This window comes from Eubalaena glacialis, chromosome 15 (assembly GCF_028564815.1).
Source record: "Eubalaena glacialis isolate mEubGla1 chromosome 15, mEubGla1.1.hap2.+ XY, whole genome shotgun sequence".
Taxonomy (NCBI): Eukaryota; Metazoa; Chordata; class Mammalia; order Artiodactyla; family Balaenidae; genus Eubalaena; species Eubalaena glacialis.
This window is the reverse complement of record NC_083730.1, coordinates 17,285,072-17,306,011: the sequence shown is the minus strand read 5'-3', so window position 1 is coordinate 17,306,011 and position 20,940 is coordinate 17,285,072. Positions and strand designations below refer to the sequence as shown.

General features: G+C 46.5%; 1 protein-coding gene across 8 annotated transcripts in view; it reads left to right on the top strand.

Moving 5' to 3' along the window:
• NEDD4L (NEDD4 like E3 ubiquitin protein ligase) overlaps positions 1-20,474 on the top strand; it is a 336,292-nt gene extending 315,818 nt beyond the window's left edge. For all 8 annotated transcript variants that reach the window (XM_061170523.1, XM_061170522.1, XM_061170524.1 and 5 more), the window contains 7 exons: positions 7,248-7,321; positions 9,488-9,548; positions 11,061-11,120; positions 12,611-12,718; positions 14,511-14,607; positions 15,389-15,461; positions 20,065-20,474. In XM_061170523.1, coding sequence (XP_061026506.1) covers positions 7,248-7,321; positions 9,488-9,548; positions 11,061-11,120; positions 12,611-12,718; positions 14,511-14,607; positions 15,389-15,461; positions 20,065-20,167 — 576 coding nt within the window. In that variant the 3' untranslated portion in view covers positions 20,168-20,474. The remainder of the gene's footprint in view (positions 1-7,247; positions 7,322-9,487; positions 9,549-11,060; positions 11,121-12,610; positions 12,719-14,510; positions 14,608-15,388; positions 15,462-20,064) is intronic.
• The last annotated feature ends 466 nt before the right edge of the window (positions 20,475-20,940 follow it).

Here is a 20,940-nt window from a genome sequence, read left to right as displayed (position 1 = left end):
CCTTCTTGCCTCAGGACCTTTGCACATGCCGTTCCTTCAGTTGGGAACACATTCCCATCCTCAGTTCAGACAGAGCTAGCTCTGACCCAGGACCACAGTACTTCAGAGTGTCTTTCGTGTCTCCCTATGGCAGGTACCATAAGTGGCTTTGCATTTATTTGTATGGTTATGTGTTTAGTGTCTCTCTCTCCCAGCAGACTCAGTCCCGGTGATGGCTGCCCTGGGTCTGCCTTTTGCTCACCATTGTGCACTCACCACCTGGCAGTGCCTGGTACAAGGTAGACACTCAAAATAGAGTTGTTGAACCAAAAATGTGGACATCAGCAAGAGGCCTGTGCAGGCCTCCCCCTCCCCCAGCCCTCTGCAAAACTGCTGACTGTGCATTGCCATTTTCTAACCCAAGAGGAAGCCCACGCCTCCTTGTGCAAAAAGATAAAGTCATTTCTTCACTAGAGTGAAGTTACCACAGAAGTGAAATGTGCATGCAATCGGCCTTCCTTAGTGCTTTAGGCTCTCTTTTTCTCATTCCATGATTAGAAATACCAGGCCATGAAGTTTGGTGGTAGCTGTCACTTCATGTAATGAAATTGCAGCTGTTGCCATTTTTTTCCAGTTTGCTTCCTTTCTGGTTGGTGAGGATCTGCAGCTGCTGGTTTCTGGGGCCTACTAACAATGTTTCCGATGAACAAATTTCAATATTTGAACAGTCGTCATATGCCAACCAGAAAGAATCAACCATACACTCATGTACACCCCTGCACGCACATGCCCCACCAGGAGGAGACATCCTTTTAGAGCTGTGCCAAGCAGAAGTTCTTGACTGCAGGGTCAGCAGAGCAGCACCTGGTTTGGTTGCTTTGAAGAGGCACTAGCAGTGTGGACTTCTAAGAAGCTGTGCAGTAGGCAGGGGAAGAGAATGGGTAGCAGCCTGTAGGAAAATTCTTTAGGCCCTGGCCTGAGTGGGTGAAGGCATACATTCTCAACTGGGGAGACGACACCCCTAGGGGGCAAAAACTAGACAACTTTTTGTCTTGGAGGACAAAAAGTCTCAGACATTACAGTGGCTTGTGGTCCTCCAAGGGGCCACAGAACATAACACAGGTGTACCATGGGTCTCTTTGGTAAGACTGCGTGGGAGGGAAGGGGCAATTGGGGGGACTGAAAAGGCTCCTGGGGGGTACTTAATGGGGAAAAAGGCTGAGGAGCACTGGGTTGGGGAGAGGGAATAAAGGAAGAGGCAGAAACTGGAAGTAGGAAGGAGAGAGAGGTGAGAGGCAGAGCGAGGTCGTGGCTGGAGCTGGACAGAACCAGACCAAGACCCCAGTGAGGAGGTAGTTCCTCAAAGACCAGGTCAAGGAAGCGGGCAGGTGGCAGCTGCAGGAAACATGAAGGTAGAAAGGTGGGCCGGCCGCTGGGAGAGGCTGGGGAGGATGAGGACGGCGCCCAAGAACACGATGAGAAGCAGTCAAGCCTTCCTCTGCCTGGGTCTAGGATACCCGATTTGACCTAGACAGTTTCTCGGTGGACTCCTCAGACATTTGTCGTAAAGCATCTGAGGAAGATCGGGGAGACGTGTGTGAATCTGAAGTTGTCCCCTGCCACAGAAGAGGGGTCCAGTTCTGTGCGAGCTGCACCCCAGAGGTTCCTCTGATCTTTATGGTCTTTACGAAGAAGAGAGAGGAGTTCATACTTGGGCCAGGAGACTTCAAGAAAGAGCACTTTTTTTCTACGAGCACTTATTAATCCCCTTCTGTGTGCCAGGCACTGTGTTAGTGTCTTCATGTTGGGTCCTTGAGGAAGGAGTTCAGACACAAGACGACAACTATATTTAGAAAGTGGAATTTGGGGGCTTCCCTGGTGGTGCAGTGGTTAGGAATCCGCCTGCCAATGCAGGGGACGTGGGTTCGTGCCCCGGTCCGGGAGGATCCCACATGCTGCAGAGCGGCTAGGCCCGTGAGCCACAACTACTGAGCCTGCGCGTCTGGAGCCTGTGCTCCACAACGGGAGAGGCCGCGGCAGTGAGAGGCCCGTGCACCGCGATGAAGAGTGGCCCCCGCTCGCCGCAACTGGAGAAAGCCCTTGCACAGAAACAAAGACCCAACACAGCCAAAAATAAATAAATAAATTTATAAAAAAATTTTTAAAAATAAGTGGAATTTGGGACTTCCCTGGTAGCACAGTGGTTAAGAATCCGCCTGCCAGTGCAGGGGACAGAAGTTCGATCCCTGATTCAGGAAGATCCCACATGCCGCGGAGCAGCTATGCCCATGTGCCACAACTACTGAAGCCTGCGCACCTTAGAGCCCACGCACCGCAACTACTGAGCCTGCACTCTAGGGCCTGCGTGCCACAACTACTGAGCCCACGTCCTGCAACTACTGAAGCCCACACTCCTAGAGCCCGTGCTTCGCAACAAGAGAAGCCACTGCAATGAGAAGCCCGTGCACCGCAACAAAGAGTAGACCCCACTCGCCGCAACTAGGGAAAGCCCACGCACAGCAACGAAGACCCAACGCAGCCAAAAAAAATTTAAAAAGTGGAATTTGAACAGCAGCCCACAGGTGGTGTGTGAGGAGAGGGAGATGGGGGTGGAACACCAGTGAAAGCCTGACTGAGAGGCCCCTAGGGCTTGGGGAGGATTTACTCTAAGGGAGCAGCTTAGGGAGCAGGCCTGGAGACCCCCTTCCCTGCCTGCCCGGAGAAACCATGTGACATACATGTGAGCCCCAACCAACCATGTGACCCACGGCTGCCCCAGCTGACGATTCCTTACTCAGCACAGAGAGTATGGTCCGGTCTTTTTTGGTTTTTTTTTTCTTTCAAAAACAATTTTATTTATCTGATTGCAAAATATTAATCTTAGTAATAAAAATAAAGTCAGTACAATAAACACATATTAAAGTCACTCATAGTTCCTACCACCTAGAGGAAAGTCACGAGTAAAATTTTGATTTGTATCTTCCAGAATTATTCTCTGTAAACACACACACAAGGTTTTATCTTTTTAACAAAAATGGAATTGTACAGTGTGTACAGTTTTAACTTAATATATTGTAGGTACCTTTCCATGTCAGTAAATACCATTTTAATGGCTACACCAAATTCCATTTCATAGACTGTACCTTTTTTAACTGTGCCCTAATGGTCAGCAGCTAGGCTATTTCAGTATTTCACTATGTAAACAGTACGATGAGTATAATCCTGGAATATACATTTTGTACACTTGACCAATTTCTTTCCCTTGGTATAAGTCCTAAAAGAGAAATTATTATGAAAAGGCATATGCACATTAAAATCTTGACTCCTGTTGCCAAATTATCTTTTCAAAAGGTTGAACCAGTTAGACCCTCACCACCAGCATTGATAAGAACCGTTTCTCTGCGCTCAGCAGTGCTGGCTGATTCTGCCATTTTTCATCACTAGGGGCTGCTTTTGGAGGCACCAGAAGTGTTTTTCTCCTTTCCCCTCCCCACCCTGTCTCGTCTGTGGTTGACCCTCTCATTCAGTAGCTCTGGAAATTGCAGCTCCCAGAAAACATTCTATTCTAGTACAGCTGAACTGTACTGAAAGCCTCTCAATATCCAGAACCGGGCTTGGATTTATTAACTTGTCATTTGATGTGGATCTGATAGAAAAATCTCATCATGGAAGGGAACAGCAAGATAATCTTTGAGGAATAAATGGGGGGAAAAAAGAAAAACTCTTATTAAAAAATACTACAAAAATGTAAATGAATACTGCCTACAGACCCACAAATAATCGACTACAAAAGTATAAATGAATACTGCCTACAGACCTCCAAATAATTGTCAAAGAACTAAAGATGTTTTACTATAAGAGACCTCCCATCCCACTCCCTAAGCGGAACTGTTTAATATCTTCAAAAAAGTGCCGCGACCTGCACAGGACAGGAGCAGGTCACCACGGGGGGCAACTGGATGGAATGGAAGACAGCAGCCGGAAGGGGGCACCTGGCGGGAAGGAAGGATTTGAAGAAGAATAAAAATACAGTAGCAATTAAAGTCCGTACTGCATTTGCAAATATTTTCTCCCATTCTGAGGGTTGTCTTTTGGTCTTGTTTATGGTTTCCTTTGCTGTGCAAAAGCTTTTAAGTTTCATTAGGTCCCATTTGTTTATTTTTGTTCTTATTTCCATTTCTCTAGGAGGTGGGTCAAAAAGGATCTTGCTGTGATTTATGTCATAGAGTGTTCTGCCTATGTTTTCCTCTAAGAGTTTTATAGTGTCTGGCCTTACATTTAGATCTTTAATCCATTTTGAGTTTATTTTTGTGTATGGTGTTAGGAAGTGTTCCAATTTCATTCTTTTACATGTAGCTGTCCAGTTTTCCCAGCACCACTTATTGAAGAGGCTGTCTTTTCTCCGTTGTATATTCTCGCCTCCTTTATCAAAGATAAGGTGACCATATGTGCGTGGGTTGATCTGTGGGCTTTCTATGCTGTTCCATTGATCTATATTTCTGTTTTTGTGCCAGTACCATACTGTCTTGATTACTGTAGCTTTGTAGTATAGTCTGAAGTCAGGGAACCTGATTCCTCCAGCTCCGTTTTTCTTTCTCAAGATTGCTTTGGCTATTCGGGGTCTTTTGTGTTTCCATACAAATTGTGAAAATTTTTGTTCTAGTTCTGTGAAGAATGCCATTGGTAGTTTGATAGGGATTCCATTGAATCTGTAGATTGCTTTGGATAGTATAGTCATTTTCACAATGTTGATTCTTCCAATCCAAGAACATGGTATACCTCTCGCTTTGTATCGTCTTTCTTTCATCAGTGTCTTATAGTTTTCTGCATACAGGTCTTTTGTCTCCTTAGGTAGGTTTATCCCTAGGTATTTTATTCTTTTTGTTGCAGTGGTAAATGGGAGTATTTCCTTAATTTCTCTTTCAGATTTTTTGTCGTTAGTGTATAGGAATGCAAGAGATTTCTGTGCATTAATTTTGTATCCTGCTACTTTACCAAATTCATTGATTAGCTTTAGTAGTTTTCTGGTAGCATCTTTAGGGTTCTCTATGTATAGTATCATGTCATCTGCAAACAGTGACAGTTTTATGTCTTTTCTGATTTGGATTTCTTTTATTTCTTTTTCTTCTCTGATTGCTGTGGCTGAAACTTCCAAAACTATGTTGAATAATAGTGGTGTGAGTGGGCAACCTTGTCTTGCTCCTGATCTTAGAGGAAATGGTTTCAGTTTTTCACCATTGAGAACGATGTTGCTGGTGGGTTTGTCATATATGGCCTTTATTATGTTGAGGTAGGTTCCCTCCATGCCTACTTCCTGGCATATACCCTGAGAAAACCATAATTCAAAAAGAACCATGTACCACAATGTTCATTGCAGCACTATTTACAATAGCCAGGACATGGAAGCAACCTAAGTATCCATTGACAGATGAATGGATAAAGAAGATACGGCACATATATACAATGGAATATTACTCAGCCATAAAAAGAAATGAAATTGAGTTATTTGTAGTGAGGTGGATGGACCTAGAGTCTGTCATACAGAGTGAAGTACGTCAGAAAGAGAAAAACAAATATCATATGCTAACACATATATATGGAATCTAAAAAAAATGGTTCTGAAGAACCTAGGGGCAGGACAGGAATAAAGACACAGACATAGAGAATGGACTTGAGGATACGGGGAGGGGGAAGGGTAAGCTGGGACGAAATGAAAGAGTAGCATTGACATATATACACTACCAAATGTAAAATGGATAGCTAGTGGGAAGCAGTGCATAGCACAGGGAGATCAGCTTGGTGCTTTATGACTACCTAGAGGGGTGGGATAGGGAGGATGGGAGGGAGACGCAAGAGGGAGGGGATATGGAGATATATGTATACATACAGCTGATTTACTTTGTTGTACAGCAGAAACTAACACAACATTGTAAAGCAACTATACTCCAATAAAGATGTTACAAAATAAAAAAGTAAAGTCCGTACTGCAGACAGGAAAACGTTGAATTGATGTTGTCGAAAGTGGAACTCAGTCACATGGGAGGGAAACGAGATCCCTTCCCGAATAACAAAAAAAAGGACAAAGAAGAAAATATGAAGGGCCGAGACAGAGGATCAGTGGGCTTTGATTGAAAAAGCTGTCTCCATGTGAAGAGGAACAATAATCAAGTGCATCACCAGAGAAAACGTTTGGAGAGGAACAGGATCTGGTATTCAGGCCAGAGAGGCCGTCTGTCCTGCGCGTGTGTGGCAGGGCTGGGGAGGGGTCCCTGAAAATGGACCTCTGCCAAAGCAGGAGATCTGTTGCAGATTTGAATCTGTATCCCTCGTGATGGATGCAGCCTGGATGCTTACTCTGGAGAAGCCTCTCCCTCAGGCTTGGCTCGGCCTCCTCTCAGATGTAGCTGGGTGGGTGTGGGAAAAAAGACCACAAGGAATCCCACGAGAATACAAATGTGGTTACCTTTGAATAGGGGAGCTGTGAGTGGTATTTTTTTCCTTTTTATTTCCCTGGAATTTCCATGAGAGTAAACATTTTACTTGTTAGATCAGTAGGCCTCTTCCTTCCCTTCCCTTCCCTTCTGCTACTTATTGCTTTATACACTTTGATGTTAAGCCAGGGCCGGCTCAGGGCAGAGGAGAAGGCTGTGCCTTGAGTTCAGCTGCTTTGCTCTTTTCACTCCTGGCTTGCTCTGAGGGAGGGGGCTTTCGGGGCCGATGAGCCAGGAGGTGGTGTCTGGATGCACATCAAAGCCTGGGGTTCTCAGGGGTGGCAGGTGAATCCATCCCTCAGCCTGACTTTCTCAGCATCTTTCTTTTTTTAAGTCCCTGTGTTTTGCTCCTTTGAAAGAAATTCCACATATTTTTTTTTATGGCTATAAAATCTAATTTTCAGCAACAAATCTGGATCTCTGCAGTCTTGATGGATGTATCCTGTCTTTTCTGTTAAACATAATTAAATCTCTTAATAAGTCAATAGCAGATGGGAAAAGTGTTGTTCTCCATTGTTGCTAAATGTATGAAGAATAATTAAAACTCATAAATAACCATAAAATAATTTGCCTTCAATGATAACATCTTTAAGTGTGTAGCATCTTAACAATTTAAAAGCCTCATTAGACATTCTCTTGGACACAGAGCCCATTTGCTGGGAACGAGTTCTGAATAAATTTTACTTATCTTCCTTTTATAGTAAGACGTTATTACTCAGTGATAATATGCAAAATAACTTCATGATGGTGATCGTTGTTTCATCTTTGTAATTACAGACATATCAAGTGGATCTGAAGCCCAATGGGTCAGAAATAATGGTAACAAATGAAAACAAAAGGGAATACATTGAGTACGTACACACATACTTACAGCCTTTTCTTTTATTAAATTGAACAGCATGTTTGGTTGCCGTCTTTTGCCAGAACAATTCGTGCAGATTATGGACACACTTTTAACAGTATGAGTTTCTTTGTGGCTTGGCCTAATAGGAAGCTGAATTATGGGATGCAGAGTTTGACTTGTGTCCTGACTTCATGTTGCTGCCATACAGAGGAGCGGTGGGAGGAGAGAAAGGGGCCACTGTTGAGTAACTTGGCAAATACTCTGGGAGCCTGTGGGCATCTCGTCTAAAATTGAGAATTACAACAGTGGACCAGTGTCAACAGCCAGTTGGGGTAAAATTGGGAACAACCGAAGAGAACATATTCCATCTGTCTCCTGACTTCTTTTCCATAATGAAAATGTAGGAGAAGAGTTAAAATGGATATGGAGAATTCAGCACATGCAAACATGAAGAATTGTTCCTGATGTTTGTAATTTTCTTAATCTCAGCGTCCTTTGGTGGGACAGAATGTTGAGTCCTTTGGAAATCTAGCTGTTAGGTAATCCTAGGAGTCTGTGCTGGGCAGAAGGTACAGTTGGGCAGCTTACATTTTCCTCTTTGGTATATACATATGCTTTGAGCTCACAATTCTGGTATCTTCCAAGGATTGCCAGGTTGCCCTTGCTAGCCCTCGAACGGGGACGAGGTCGGTGTTAACAGTGGTTGGCTCCCGGATCCTAGTTTCTGCTCGTCTAGTGAGTTACAGCCATGGCCTGAGCTCCTTGTTTGCATTCAGAACTCCATTTCAACAAGCTGCGTTCCGTCCTCTCTCATCCCAGTTGATCACAGGACTTGAATTCAGAGAATTGGCTGAGGATCTTAGCATCCTTCCTTAGCATCTGCAAAAAAAAAAAAAAAAACCTACTCTCCTTTCTAATTAGGAAGAATTGGAGAGTGCTGGCATCTCTACTTAGAGACCCTGACAAAGCATGGACTTCTCCACTTGCAAGTTGAAAGCTTGCTACACTTAATCAAAAACTAGAAGTAGGATACTACATTTCTTGCCTGTTCACCTTAATTGGCGCTTGTGCTGAACTTGGCCAGTCTCAGCAAGCAGACGACGTCCTAACAGGCACTGTTGTCTTCATTCGGAAAGTGTAGACTTTGAATAGATTTTTAACAACACTCCACCCCAGGGTGACTAAGTTCGAAAGACTGAGTATTTGCACCTTGTGATACATGTTGTGCGTCATTCTTTGCGGTTAATTCTTTTAGGTTTCAAATTGCGGGGCGCCTCCACTAGCTTCACTGCAAAAAGGAGGATAGAAATCCCCGGCTGCTCCCTGCCACCTGTATCCTCTGGTGCAAGTAGGCTATTGGGCTGGTGATTGCAGCACAGCCAGTAAAACCTGATATTCTGAGCAGTGAGTGGGCAGCAGGCTGGTCCTCGAGGGCCGTTGCCATGGTGCCACCTCGTAAGTGAGAGCCCTTTATGACAAGGTCCTTGTGCTATTTCACGACAAAATGCCTTAGGTGGAATCCAAAGTGGATTCGCCTGGCAGTAAATTCTGCTGTACACTAAATGTTGTCACAGGGAACGTGGTTTCAGTGGCTGGCTGTGACTCAAAGAGGTTTTACCATTAATCCTCCAAATGTTGGTATAAAAGTATTAGTGGTAAAGTACTGATAAATTATATGTCGTCCTTGAAAATCAGTACGTTGAATACTAGAATGAAATATCATACGATAAAATACGTTGTACTGGGTATTCCCCTTAAAAATATGTACACGTTTGTACATAAATGTGGGTGTGTACATATGTGGGTTTGTGTGTGTGCACGCCTTATGCCCATATACATATGTATTCAAACCCCATTTTCCCTTTTCCTCCAGACAGTCACATTTATAAAGCAGCTTTGATAAACGAAGGCTTGATCTGGGGGGAAAAAAAGAAATCAGTCTTTCTTTTGAAATCCTCAGTGAGATTTTAGGCTCCACACGTGCTCGTTATTCTCGAAAGAATCACTGAATAAGCAGCATGTACCGCAGCACTCTACCCTTCCTCTCCTTGGCCGCCGCCGGGCTTTTCTCCCTGCCCTGCTTAACGAGAAGCAGTCGCAGCCGGGGAGAAAGAACTGCACGCCGGTGGTGAATGCGCAAGATGGGTAAGGGCGGTCCGTTTTCCTCCCACAGCCTAGTCATCCAGTGGAGATTTGTGAACAGGGTCCAAAAGCAAATGAACGCCTTCTTGGAGGTAAGTCGTGTTCACCGGGAGTCGTGCCTGTGCCTTTAGGGTGAAAGAGGACGGTTCTCCTCCTTGGGGGGCAGGGGGGGTGTTAGAAGCGATCACACACCCAGAGACAGGCATGGGTGTGGGACCCAGGGCAGGAACGTCAGGCCTGCACTGCTCACACCATCTCCAGTCTCCGGGGCGGGAGTGTTCAGCCACTGCACTGCCACCTTTTCGTTTGTTTTCTGTCGTTCAGTGTTTTCTGGCTTTGCTGCTCTTATTTTTTAATTTGCCTTAACTGTTTTTAAAGAGAAATCTTTACAGACTTGATCCAGAAGGGCAGGTTCCCCCACAGAGGCTAGAACCATCGTCCTGCGGTTTTTGGCGGTACCCGGGGAAGGCTGGGAGCATCTCTGCCTTTTGCTGCAGTGACAGGTTCTAAGAAATGCGAGGACTCGGGACAGTTTCCAGTCACGCCATCCCTCCATGATAATTCCTTCCGCTTCATTGGTCGAACTTTTTTTTTTTTTTTTTTTAATCCCCTGCCCTTTCCTCGTGGCTGTCTGAATAATTCCTCACCTTATTAAAGTGTGAAGTGGTTACTTCTCAGACCCAAGTATTTAATGTCAGTGGTGCTCCCAGGCCCCTGAGGAGGGAAGCCCCTCGCAGAGAATAGGGGGTTCCTCATTTTAAAAAACGGCTCCCTTTGACCCAAAGCGCAATTCCGTTTTAAATCCTGATAATGGGTATTAGTTACTTAAAGAGAACAAGCCCCAGCTGCACATCACAAGCTTCCGCTGAACCGATGCAGGGTTCTCGTTGGGCGATGCTCTCTTAAGTTCACCCCAGTTCAGTTACCTGCTCCTGGTGAATATGGCGCCGGCCCAGGCAGGGCACTCAGAAAAATTCCAGGACTTAGGGTGAAACGTGTGAGTTAGAGGCGCTGGAGAACAGCAGGGTTCGTACTGTATTTACACGAGAGACCTACCCGGCCCTGCCCCAGGTGATCACACTTTCAGAAACTGGCCACACGCGAGGCCCAGCGACACGGAGCGTCCGTCCTAGATCACTGCACTAGTTAGTGGTGCCTAGCCTGGGAACCGGGGCAGGCTGTCTGTGCTCCCTGGCTCCTTTCCACCCATCACACCGCCTTCTCTCGTATTTCATCTCTGCCTTCAGCGCCTTATTTTTAAATGGTCTGCTTGCGTGTCTGTGGCCTGTGCCTTTGAGAACACCCTGACTCACAGCAATGTGTCATAATTGGCTTTTGGAATCTGCCTGCCTGCAGCAACCTATATTTTTATAACATTTCAAACATTACTCAAGTACCTGGATCTTCTGGAGTCTGCTGCTTTTTAAATTTTTATTTTGTGACTGTGCTGTTTTTATCTGAACTAAAATTACTGAATACTGTCATATAAATCATCAGTGAACAATGTATTTTTCCTGGCTAACCAAAATAAGCTTGTTTATCCTGTAAAATTTGTCTCTTTCAAGGAAAAAGGTGTTGAGAGTGCTTTTCTTTTTTTCTTTCAGGGATTCACAGAACTGCTTCCTATTGATTTGATTAAAATTTTTGATGAAAATGAACTGGAGGTTTGTACTGTAAACATTTTGTGTAAAGCAGATTTTTTTTTTTAAAGTATCTCATTACTTCCCAACTTGGTATTTTAGTATTCTCTGATCCATAACGTCCTAGCGAGTAAGCTTAGGTGAATTCTACTGCGGGTCTCTTAGGGGCTTGCTTGTTTGCCGATCAGGGACCAGGGCATAGCAGAAGTAGTCACCTGTAGCTTCCTTGCCCGGGAGAGGGCAGATCAGGGACGCAGCAGACAGGGAGAGGCCCGCTGAGCTGGGGTGGCAGCAGCCAGTTGGGGTGGCAGCACCCTGCTCCTCAGGTGGGGCTGGCTGAGGACCCCGGTCCTCCACGCCCCCACCGTGGCAGCCAGATGGGGACTCGGCCAGGAGGTGAGTGTGAGCGTCCCCGAGGGGCTGTAGAGCAGCGCTCTCCGTGAAATTGAAGTGGTCTGTGCTGCGGAGTGAAAGCGCGGCAGAGGCCAGAAGGCAGTCGCAGGAGGTGGTTTCATGTCAGCTTGTGCCAGCTCCTTTGTGTCGGTGTAGATGAAAGCTCGGAATCTGAAAAGCAAAGGAGTCTCTCCGCCTTTATGTTGAGAGCAACAGCAGCAGGAAGGCTTTGTCTGTTGAGAGGCTATTGACAGGACTCTGGCCATTTGTCCAATGACGTGTCTCCCGTAGACTGGCTTTTGTTCTTTTACCTTAAAATGGAAACGTCCAGAGAGATGACGTCACAGACATCATGTAGAGGAAGCCCTTTGTTTGGCAGGTGGGGAGACTGAGGCAGGGAGAGGTTAATGACCTCACAGGGTCTCGTCACAGTCAGGCCTATGAACCCGGTTTTCAGGCCTCTGGATTAGTTCTTTTTCCACTGTACGCTGGCGCCTCTGTGGGAATATCATTCATTTGTCCACAGGAAACCTGCCCTACGGAGGGTTAGGTAATAAGAAAAGTGGACCCAAGACTGGTAAGTCAGAGGAGCAATTATAGCGCTAGGACAGGTCTGCAGCTGTGGGCCACCAGGCAGGTGAGGTGATTGCCCTCACCTGGTGGATCGGTCTGGGAAGATGAGTTCTTGCTGTCATAAAGCACTAATTCTATTGTGGGTGGGGAGGTATTTTCAACTGTTGAGACAGATAACCTCTCAGAAGAGGAAACAGCCAGAGTAATGAAAGAGCAGACGTAAATGGAGCATACGAAAATCCATGAGCACCGAGCTGAGGTTTGAGGGGCGGGGAAGGTGATTGATTGGAACTTCTAATTTCCAGTATGAAACGTGGTGGCCTGTACAAGCTTTAGAGTCAAGGCCCCCTCGTTACCTCTCAGTCTCTGATCTGCAGAGGCAGGTAGGATGTGGAACACGTATTCCCCTTCATTTGTTTTTATGGGTCGCTGGCTTATCGTGCTTTGCACGTGACGTGATGCTGGCATTGAGAAAAGGCCTTTCCTCCGGTGTATTTCTTCGGCTTTCACGATGTGCCCTGTTTACCTCTGGTCCCGCTCCCTCCCAGTTGCTGATGTGCGGCCTTGGCGACGTGGATGTGAACGACTGGCGACAGCATTCTATTTACAAGAACGGCTACTGCCCGAACCACCCCGTGATTCAGTGGTTCTGGAAGGTAAGGCCAGAGGCCGGGTCCTGTGCTGCCTTCCCGCGGTCTTGCTGCTGGATTTGGGGCCGTGTTGGTACCTGGCCTCCTGGGGGAGAGAAGAGGCCCGCCGAGCCAGAAGCAGCCCTCACCGCTGCTTTTCTGTAACTGTGGTGGATGGCTGTCTTGAATAGGCTACACTGTCTTCCTCGACCACCTATTAAAGTGCTTTTGTTTGAGGAAACCATTGAGTAGGGTGATCCTGAAAGGCTTCAAGAATTGGAACTAGGCTTCCCTGGTGGCGCAGTGGTTAAGAATCCACCTGCTAATGCAGGGATCACGGGTTCGATCCCTGGTCCGGGAAGATCCCACATGCTATGAATCCTAGAAAAAAGCCCACGCGCAGCAACAAAGACCCAATGCAAGCATAAATAAATAAATAAATTTAAAAAAAAAAAAAAAAAAAAAAGAATTGGGACTAGTCCTCCAGAGTGTGAATAAGAATGGGAGGCTTCTCAGGGCAAAAGCATGCTTTGGGGCTGACTTTTCCAAAATGCCATGTTGGTTTAAAAAACCATTTTCCCAACTTTTTTTGTTAATTCCAACAAACATTTTGATCTTTACATCTTTCAATCAAAGATGCAAATGAAATCTGATTGACTCTCTAAAGACCAGTGTTTACATCCTGTTCATCGTAGAAGAGAAGTGAAATAGTAATGAGCGGGTCCAAAGGAGGACAGTAAACTTGAAAGAACAATTACAGGGGAAAAAGCGCTAATTATTTACTTACAGAAATAAGAAATCGTTGACCTTGTCTTAATTTCTAAATATCTATTGTTAATAATATTTCAAGTGCAGCAGAGAAACAGAGGGAAAAGGAAGAAAGAATCTTCAAATCCTAAAATCTTAGTCCAAGTTTCGCTCAGCCTTGATTTTGGATATATTTTTTTTAATATCAGTTCAAGTAACTTTACCAGTGAAGCCAACTCGATTCTTAGAATAATTCAGATATGTAAGATACACAGATTATTTCAGAAGCCTAGCCTGGCCTCTGTTTTTCTTTCTTTTTCTAAAATGTTGTCTTTAGAGAATTTAGCTACAGTCAAATATCCTGCCTCATAACCTGGGTTCCCCCTCTCAAACTGTGTGTATTTCTAACTGGCTCGGGGGGAACCGGGAAGCCTCACATACAGAAACATGAGCTCAGTGCCATCAACAAGTGTGCTTTTTTTTTTTAATTTATTTTTGGTTGCATTGGGTCTTCCTTGCTGTGCGCGGGCTTTCTCTAGCCGCGGCAAGCGAGGGCTCCTCTTCGGTGCGGTACACGGGCTTCTCATTGAGGTGGCTTCTCTTGTTGCGGAGCACGGGCTCTAGGCGCGCGGGCTTCAGTAGTTGTGGCACACGGGCTTCAGCAGTTGTGGTTCGCGGGCTCCAGAGCGCAGGCTCAGTAGTTGTGACACATGGGCTTTGTTGCTCCACGGCATGTGGGATCTTCCCGGACCAGGGATTGAACCCGTGTCCCCTGCATTAGCAGGCAGATTCTTAACCACTGCGCCACCAGGGAAGTCCCAGGTGTGCTTTTTTTTACCACTTATTTTGACGAGTTGGCAGAAGAAGAAAGAGACATTGTGATCACTCCGTGTGAGGTTGCAGAGGCCGGTATTGTGATGGCCATAAAAAAAAAAAAAACACAAAAAGTTTGCGGAGTCAACTGTCTAGGTCTCCCACTGCACTATAAATAAGATGAAGTTTTGCCCGTCTGCACTGCAGCAGACGTGCCTCGTGTTACATGAGCGTAATGACCTTCTGCCTCCGTTCGTAGGCTGTGCTGCTGATGGACGCTGAAAAGCGTATCCGGTTACTCCAGTTTGTCACAGGGACGTCCCGAGTCCCTATGAATGGATTTGCCGAACTTTACGGTGAGCAGGGTGCCATTAGACTTCGTCCTCCCGCCGTGAGTCTCTACCCAGGCATCAGCTGTGGCCCCAGAAGACTCTGCCTTCTGGGCTTCTGGCCATGTGGGTTTCGCCTGGACCCAACAGACATACATCATGGAAAGAGATGGGGCAGCGTGCCGTCACCTCAGCTGTCTGTGCAGTTACCTGTATATAAAAGCAGGGGGTTGTTTTTGTTTTTTGTTTTTATACAGAGAGCCATAAGGTTGGTCTTCTCTTTTTTCTTTCTCTTTTGTTTTGTTTTTTGGTATATCTTCAAAAAACAACTAGATTTTGCAGAATCATCCATGTGGTTGTAAACTGAACATTGAAAGCACTCCTCCCCTCCACGAGGCAGAATTCTTCAGGGCTTACTATAGATGAAAAAATCACTCTCTGCTCTACGTATTAAAGGTCATCACGTTTCAGTTTTTCCCCCAGAAGTAGTTTTAAATTTAAACTTCCAGGGTTGGGTTGAAAGGCCGTGGTTGTCTGCACATCGTTACGTTATTGTGTCGGCTCTGTTCAGCTTGGTGCGATTCCATTCTGATGGCGACACAGAGTCTGTGTCCTGAGGTCGTGCAGACCCTTTGCGTCCCCCGTTGTTAAATACTGACTGTGACGTCACAGCCACAGAGGGTGTCCCAAGGCTCACCCCCAGGCCCACCCTGCCCACCCCTCCCTTTCCTTCAGCCCCTCCTTTGTCTTGTTCTACTGCCTTGAGCACTCTTAGCATTTCTTTTTCTTCCTTTTTTTTTTTGTCTAGGTTCCAATGGTCCTCAGCTGTTTACAATAGAGCAATGGGGAAGTCCTGAAAAACTGCCCAGAGCTCACACATGGTGAGTGACGGAAAACCACACAGATGTTGACAGACAGTATTTTAAAACACTTAGCTGAGCATGATGCTGGGCTACAGGCTAGAGTGCTACTTTCCCTGACCATTCAGCGTTTATAGAGTATGAACTGTCAGTGATACAGGTGAAGATATAGATCGTGCAGTGATGCTGATGAAATTAAGCCACCCAAGATTTGAATGGGCCCGGTTTTTTTGATATGTGAAGGGTTAAATCCCCCTTCCTGCTTCCTGTGGGGAGTTCCTCCTCCAAACCCCGTCCTTCCCTAATTATTCTGGGAAGCGGAGATTTCACTACATATTCTCCCTATGTGGATACAACCGCTCCCAGCCTCTGAACAGATTGAGTTTTTACCCCAACCTTAAATGGTTTAGAACCATGGATGAAATTCCCTTTGGCAACAGGTTTTTAAAAGGCCTTCCATGGCCATCCAGAACCCATAAGTCTTTGAGATTTAGTAACGTGCGTGTGGCCAGAGGAGTGTCAGAGGTCCGACCAAGGACCCCTGCTCAGGGAGGCACGTGCGGGGCGCGGCTACGCTCAGAAGGCCTCCGGGTGCAGGGCGGGAAGGAGGCCTTCCTGGAGGGGAACCCCAAGGAGTTTCGTGAAACCCAGCACAGAGACGACCTCAGGAGCTCTCAGGGAGCTCCTGCCACTCCGGCTCCCGTGTCCCCGGGGTTGGTCGCCCCACAGGATTTGATTTCTTGCTCTTAGGAAGCAGGTGGAGGGGGAGCCCTGTGGATGGTCAACACCCAGCATCCTCCTTTCCCACGGGAACTGGGGCTGCCGGAGCCGCTCGGCCGCCCTGTTGCTGCCCAGCGCAACTAGGAGAGAGGTCTCATCAAGGTGCATTTGTGGAAAGTGGGCTGTGAAAGGCCTTTTGCTTCAACTCCCTCACCTCGCCGGAAAGCACGTTTTTGCCCATTTATACCATTCGTAGGACTCTGAGCGGGATGGATGTGGTCCCTGCCCGTTGGCACCAGGAGAGCAGGCTGACTCGCGCTGAAACTGGCCGATCGCCAGAGCAGTCAGTCTCCCTTGATCCTCTGCCTTTATTCTTGGGGGTAGAATGTTTTGGCCGTGGAGCTTTTATTCCAAACAATATCAGTCAGGTGTAGCTTTCTGGGCTCAGTAGCCTTCATCTGAAAGGCAGCCAGCACTGAACCGAGCCCCAGCGATGGCGGGATGGGGGACAGAGCTCCCAAACAGCTGGAGGAAGAGCTGCATCCCTGGGCGTGGCTATCCTGTGTGGGTCAGACCCTTAACCTTGATGGCAGCCTGAAGTACACCGTTAGCATTCCTGTGGGCTCTTGGGAAGCTTCCTCGTGACCCCGTAGCTCACAGGCTCCCAAATCCTGTGATTTGAACTCGGGTCTGCCAGGATTCCAGTCTGCACCCTGACCACTTCGGTTAAGCTACTGCCTCAGTGGTACGGTTCACTTTCTTTCCAGACTCTTCAAAGAGAACCAAGGAATTGAGTGTCCCTCCCATGACTCTCTGGGACCCTATAGACAGATAACTTGCTGTTGGATTCTTCTTCTGTTTCGGAGCTCACGTGCTGAGCCACCACTAAAATACAGTACTGCCCAGATAAGAGCCTGAACTCAGTGGTTCTCAACCTTGGCTACACATTGGAACCACCTAGAAAGCATTAAAAAAAAATACCGGTGCCGGGGTGCCACTTCCGGAGATTTTGACCTAGTTGGTCTGGTGTGTGATCTGGGCCGTGGGATTTCCAGAGCTGCGCAGGTTGGTGGGTTGGTGAGGAGAGCTAGGGTTTAGAATCATTGCTCTCCCTTAGGAAGGACAGAGGTCTACACACAGGAGGAAAGCAACCCCGCCGGCTCTGACCAAAGCCTCGCTGCTTCTCTGTGTGTCACAGGATTAAAGCATTCAAAGAGTTTTTTCAATGATACTCTCCCCAGACGAAGAGGAGAGCGCTAGTTCTACTGAAGCCACACTGGCTGGTGGGGTGAGACTTACTCTGTTTTCTCTGCTGTGGCTTTCCTTCCATCCAGCCCCGGCTCCCGCTGTAATGTAGGAAACAGGCGCTTTGCTGGCTGCTTCACAGCGACAGCCGTACGTGTGGCTAAATAAAACCTAGCCACATGTATGTTTAATCTCGTCCATGTTTTATGAAAATATAAAATACACAATTAAGCTTCAAAATTAAAACCTGATTTACTAGGAGAGCGAGGGCTGGTGGAGCTGGTTCTCTCTGAGCTTTCATGAAACTCTCAGATGTAATTGCTGAGTGTCTTAACACCAAAGGGCTTCATTCCTCTGTTCTGTCGAAGGTCACTGCTGGGATATTTAAAATTCCGCTTTACTAAGAATCACAGACCCACCTAAAAATAATCTCCTTTGGCCCACACGTCTTCCACACGACGAGGCTGAAGCCACTGAGGGTAATGAGGTCACACAGCTAGTTGGTGGCAGGCCAGCCCTGTCTCCTGACGTCAGAAGTAACGGTAACACTTATTAGGCACTACTGTGTCCCAGGCATCATCCTAAGCGCTTCATGTATATTAACCCGTATCACCGTCACAACGACTCTAAAAGGCGGGTCATGTTACTGCCCTCTTCTTACAGAGGAAGAAACTGAGGCACAGAGCGCTAACGTAATTCCAAACCTCAGCTCTTAACATTCCCCTGTTTGCCTCTCTCTCCATTACTCCAGTATTTCTCAAACTTGAATAATGTATGGACCTTTTTTAAAGGGGAAAAATGGCCACAGATCCTTGAAACCCCACAGGGATTGCAGGCCCTGGACTGTGAAATACCAGCTTAAAATCAAGACGACCGCCACCTCTTCTTTTAAGTATAGCCTGCAGAAGTGGAATTCTGTCTCTATCACTGGTGAAATGATGTTTGAAATCATTATCATGATGAAAACCCAAAATTGAAAACTTCTTTTAGACTTACTCCTTCAGGATTCCTGGGTTTCTGAGACCTCTGGTTTGAGAAGCACAGTGTTCTGCTCTGCTGTGTCTTTTGATGTTTGGTGACTCTGAAAAAAAAAATCTCAGAGCTCAGTGTGTCTTATTAAATACTTTAGGGGTTGTTAAAGGGCCCACCACGGACATGTGTCTGTTTCTTATTGCTGCTGATAATCGTTAGCTTTTAAAACGTAAGAAGTTGTTCTGCTCGTGCTTGGAAACCTATGTCAGTGCCAGGAGGGAGCAGTTTTAAATGCTGAGGCAGCAGAAGCAGATCTGGGCTTTGGAGCCAGCCTGGGGCTGAATCCTGGCTCTACCGCTTACTGTGTGACCTTGGGCAAGTTACCCAACCTCTCTGTGCCTCGAATTCCTCCTCTATACATAGGGATGAGACAGTACCTACCTTACAGGCTGGTTGCTAGGATTCACTGAGGTGATAGATGAAAAGTCCTTAATGGTTCTGGCACGGGGCAAATGCTCCACAAATGTTAGCTCTTACTAAAGCATCACGAACGAAGGCACGTGTGTACGTGTGTGTGTGCGTGTGGCCATCGTCATGACAGGTGCCCGCCAGCAGCCCACCTGCACGGGCACCAGTTCTGTGTCTGGGGCTCTAGCTCCTCATGCCCCGTGGGGGCCGGCGGTGAATGGTGTGTGAGTGATGGCAATGGTCGCTGGCTTTGGGGCTTGCTGTGTGCCAGACCCCCTTTATACGTTCTGATCTGACCCTCCCAGCACTCTGCAGCAGTCTCCCCATTTCGCAGAAGAGCAGACAGATTTAGGGACGGAGGCGACTTGTCTGAGGTCACACAGCTGGCAGGTGGCAGAGACAGACTTTGAACTCAGTCCCGTGGACAAGTACAATCCTTTGCTCACAGAGGTCACATGTATGTCTGGAGACCTCACTGTCACCGAGGTGACTTGTAACACCCCTGCCAAAGCCTCAAGGTATGTAGGGGCTTTTTATAAATGAAGCTTTTCACTCCACGTGTTGATGACTTGCCTGACTTTGGTTAGAGGACAGCTCAGTGTTGGGGTCCCAGAGCTGCAGGCAGCCTGGGTTCTGGTCTCGCATCTGCGGTGCTATCGTGGGTGAGACCTGGGGCATATTGACCCACCGCTGGGCTCCGGGACCCACATCTGCAGAATTGAGAAAACATAACGTGCCTCACAGGGCTGCGCTAAAAACAAAGCGATGTGCTACGTGGAGAAGCACTGGGGCTTCCTAATATAGTGTCGAATGAAGGAGAGCGTGAAAAACAGATGCAGCCTCAGTTCATCCTGCTGCGGAAGTTCTTTGTGTTTCAAGGGTTTTGACATCTCTGTGTGTATGTCAGTCACCTTGCCTGTCTTGTCTCCCTTCCTGGCAGGGTTTTCCAGGATCCACATTTGGTCCCAGTAGAGAGGTTTCATGGACGATTAGAAAATTCTTTTCTCTTCCCCCGTAGGTTAATAGAGCATGTTTGGTGTGGCCAGTGTCATCGCTGGAATTTACTTTTTGATAATCAGAAATATTTTTGCTAGTTGAGACTTTTACATCCTCTTGCTGGAACACCAAGTGCCCCCTTAGCCAAATCTAGGAAGTGCTGGGGTAACTAAAGGGTAGTGATGATGGCTTTTTACCTATGCTTTCTTGTTAACTTCTGCAGCTTTAATCGCCTTGACTTACCTCCATATGAAACCTTTGAAGATTTACGAGAGAAGCTTCTCATGGCTGTGGAAAATGCCCAAGGATTCGAGGGGGTGGATTAAGCGCCCCCTGCCTTGGGAGGGTTGTTCTTCACGCAAGTCCTGCTTGCACTTTTGCATTCGCCTGACAGACTCTGCAGAGACGCTGGCAGAGAGCAGCGCACGGTGCGGGCTCCTGGAGCAGAGCCTTCGCCCGCGACTTGCCCACGCGCCAACATGGGAACCCAGTCCCAGGTCGCGTTCCTGCATTTTCCACCACAAATTACCAACTGGTTGATGTGTATACTAATTACATTTTAGGAAGACTTATTCTATTTATGTTGTGCCTCTGTAGGCCAAGCCCTTAATAAATATTTTACATACTTTATAATGACAGCGAATGGAATTAATCACTCTACAGGTATAGTATTACAACTCATGTTTACTTTTTAAAATGATTTAGACCGATTTGCAGATTTTATTTCACTACAATTAAAGATGTCTCATGTACTTGGAAAAGTGAGCATATTATTTTTTTTGTATTTGAATTTCACGCCAGGTTTAATGTCGGTGACATTTTTATTTTTAAAGTACTTGGACAGCCCCACGCCCTACCTGATTAGCATTGGAAGAATGACTTTTGTCCAAAAGCCTTCTACAGACAAATACTTGGAGAGAATTTAAACCATAACATTAGGCATCATGACGATTTTTTCCATGCTCAGAATGAAAACAAACTGGATAATTACGTTTTTTGTACAAATTTAGCATAATAGCTGCAGGCTGAGAGAATTGTAACATAGCATGACAAAATTTGTGTTGACTTGAAGGAATCACACCATTATTCCTTAGAAGTA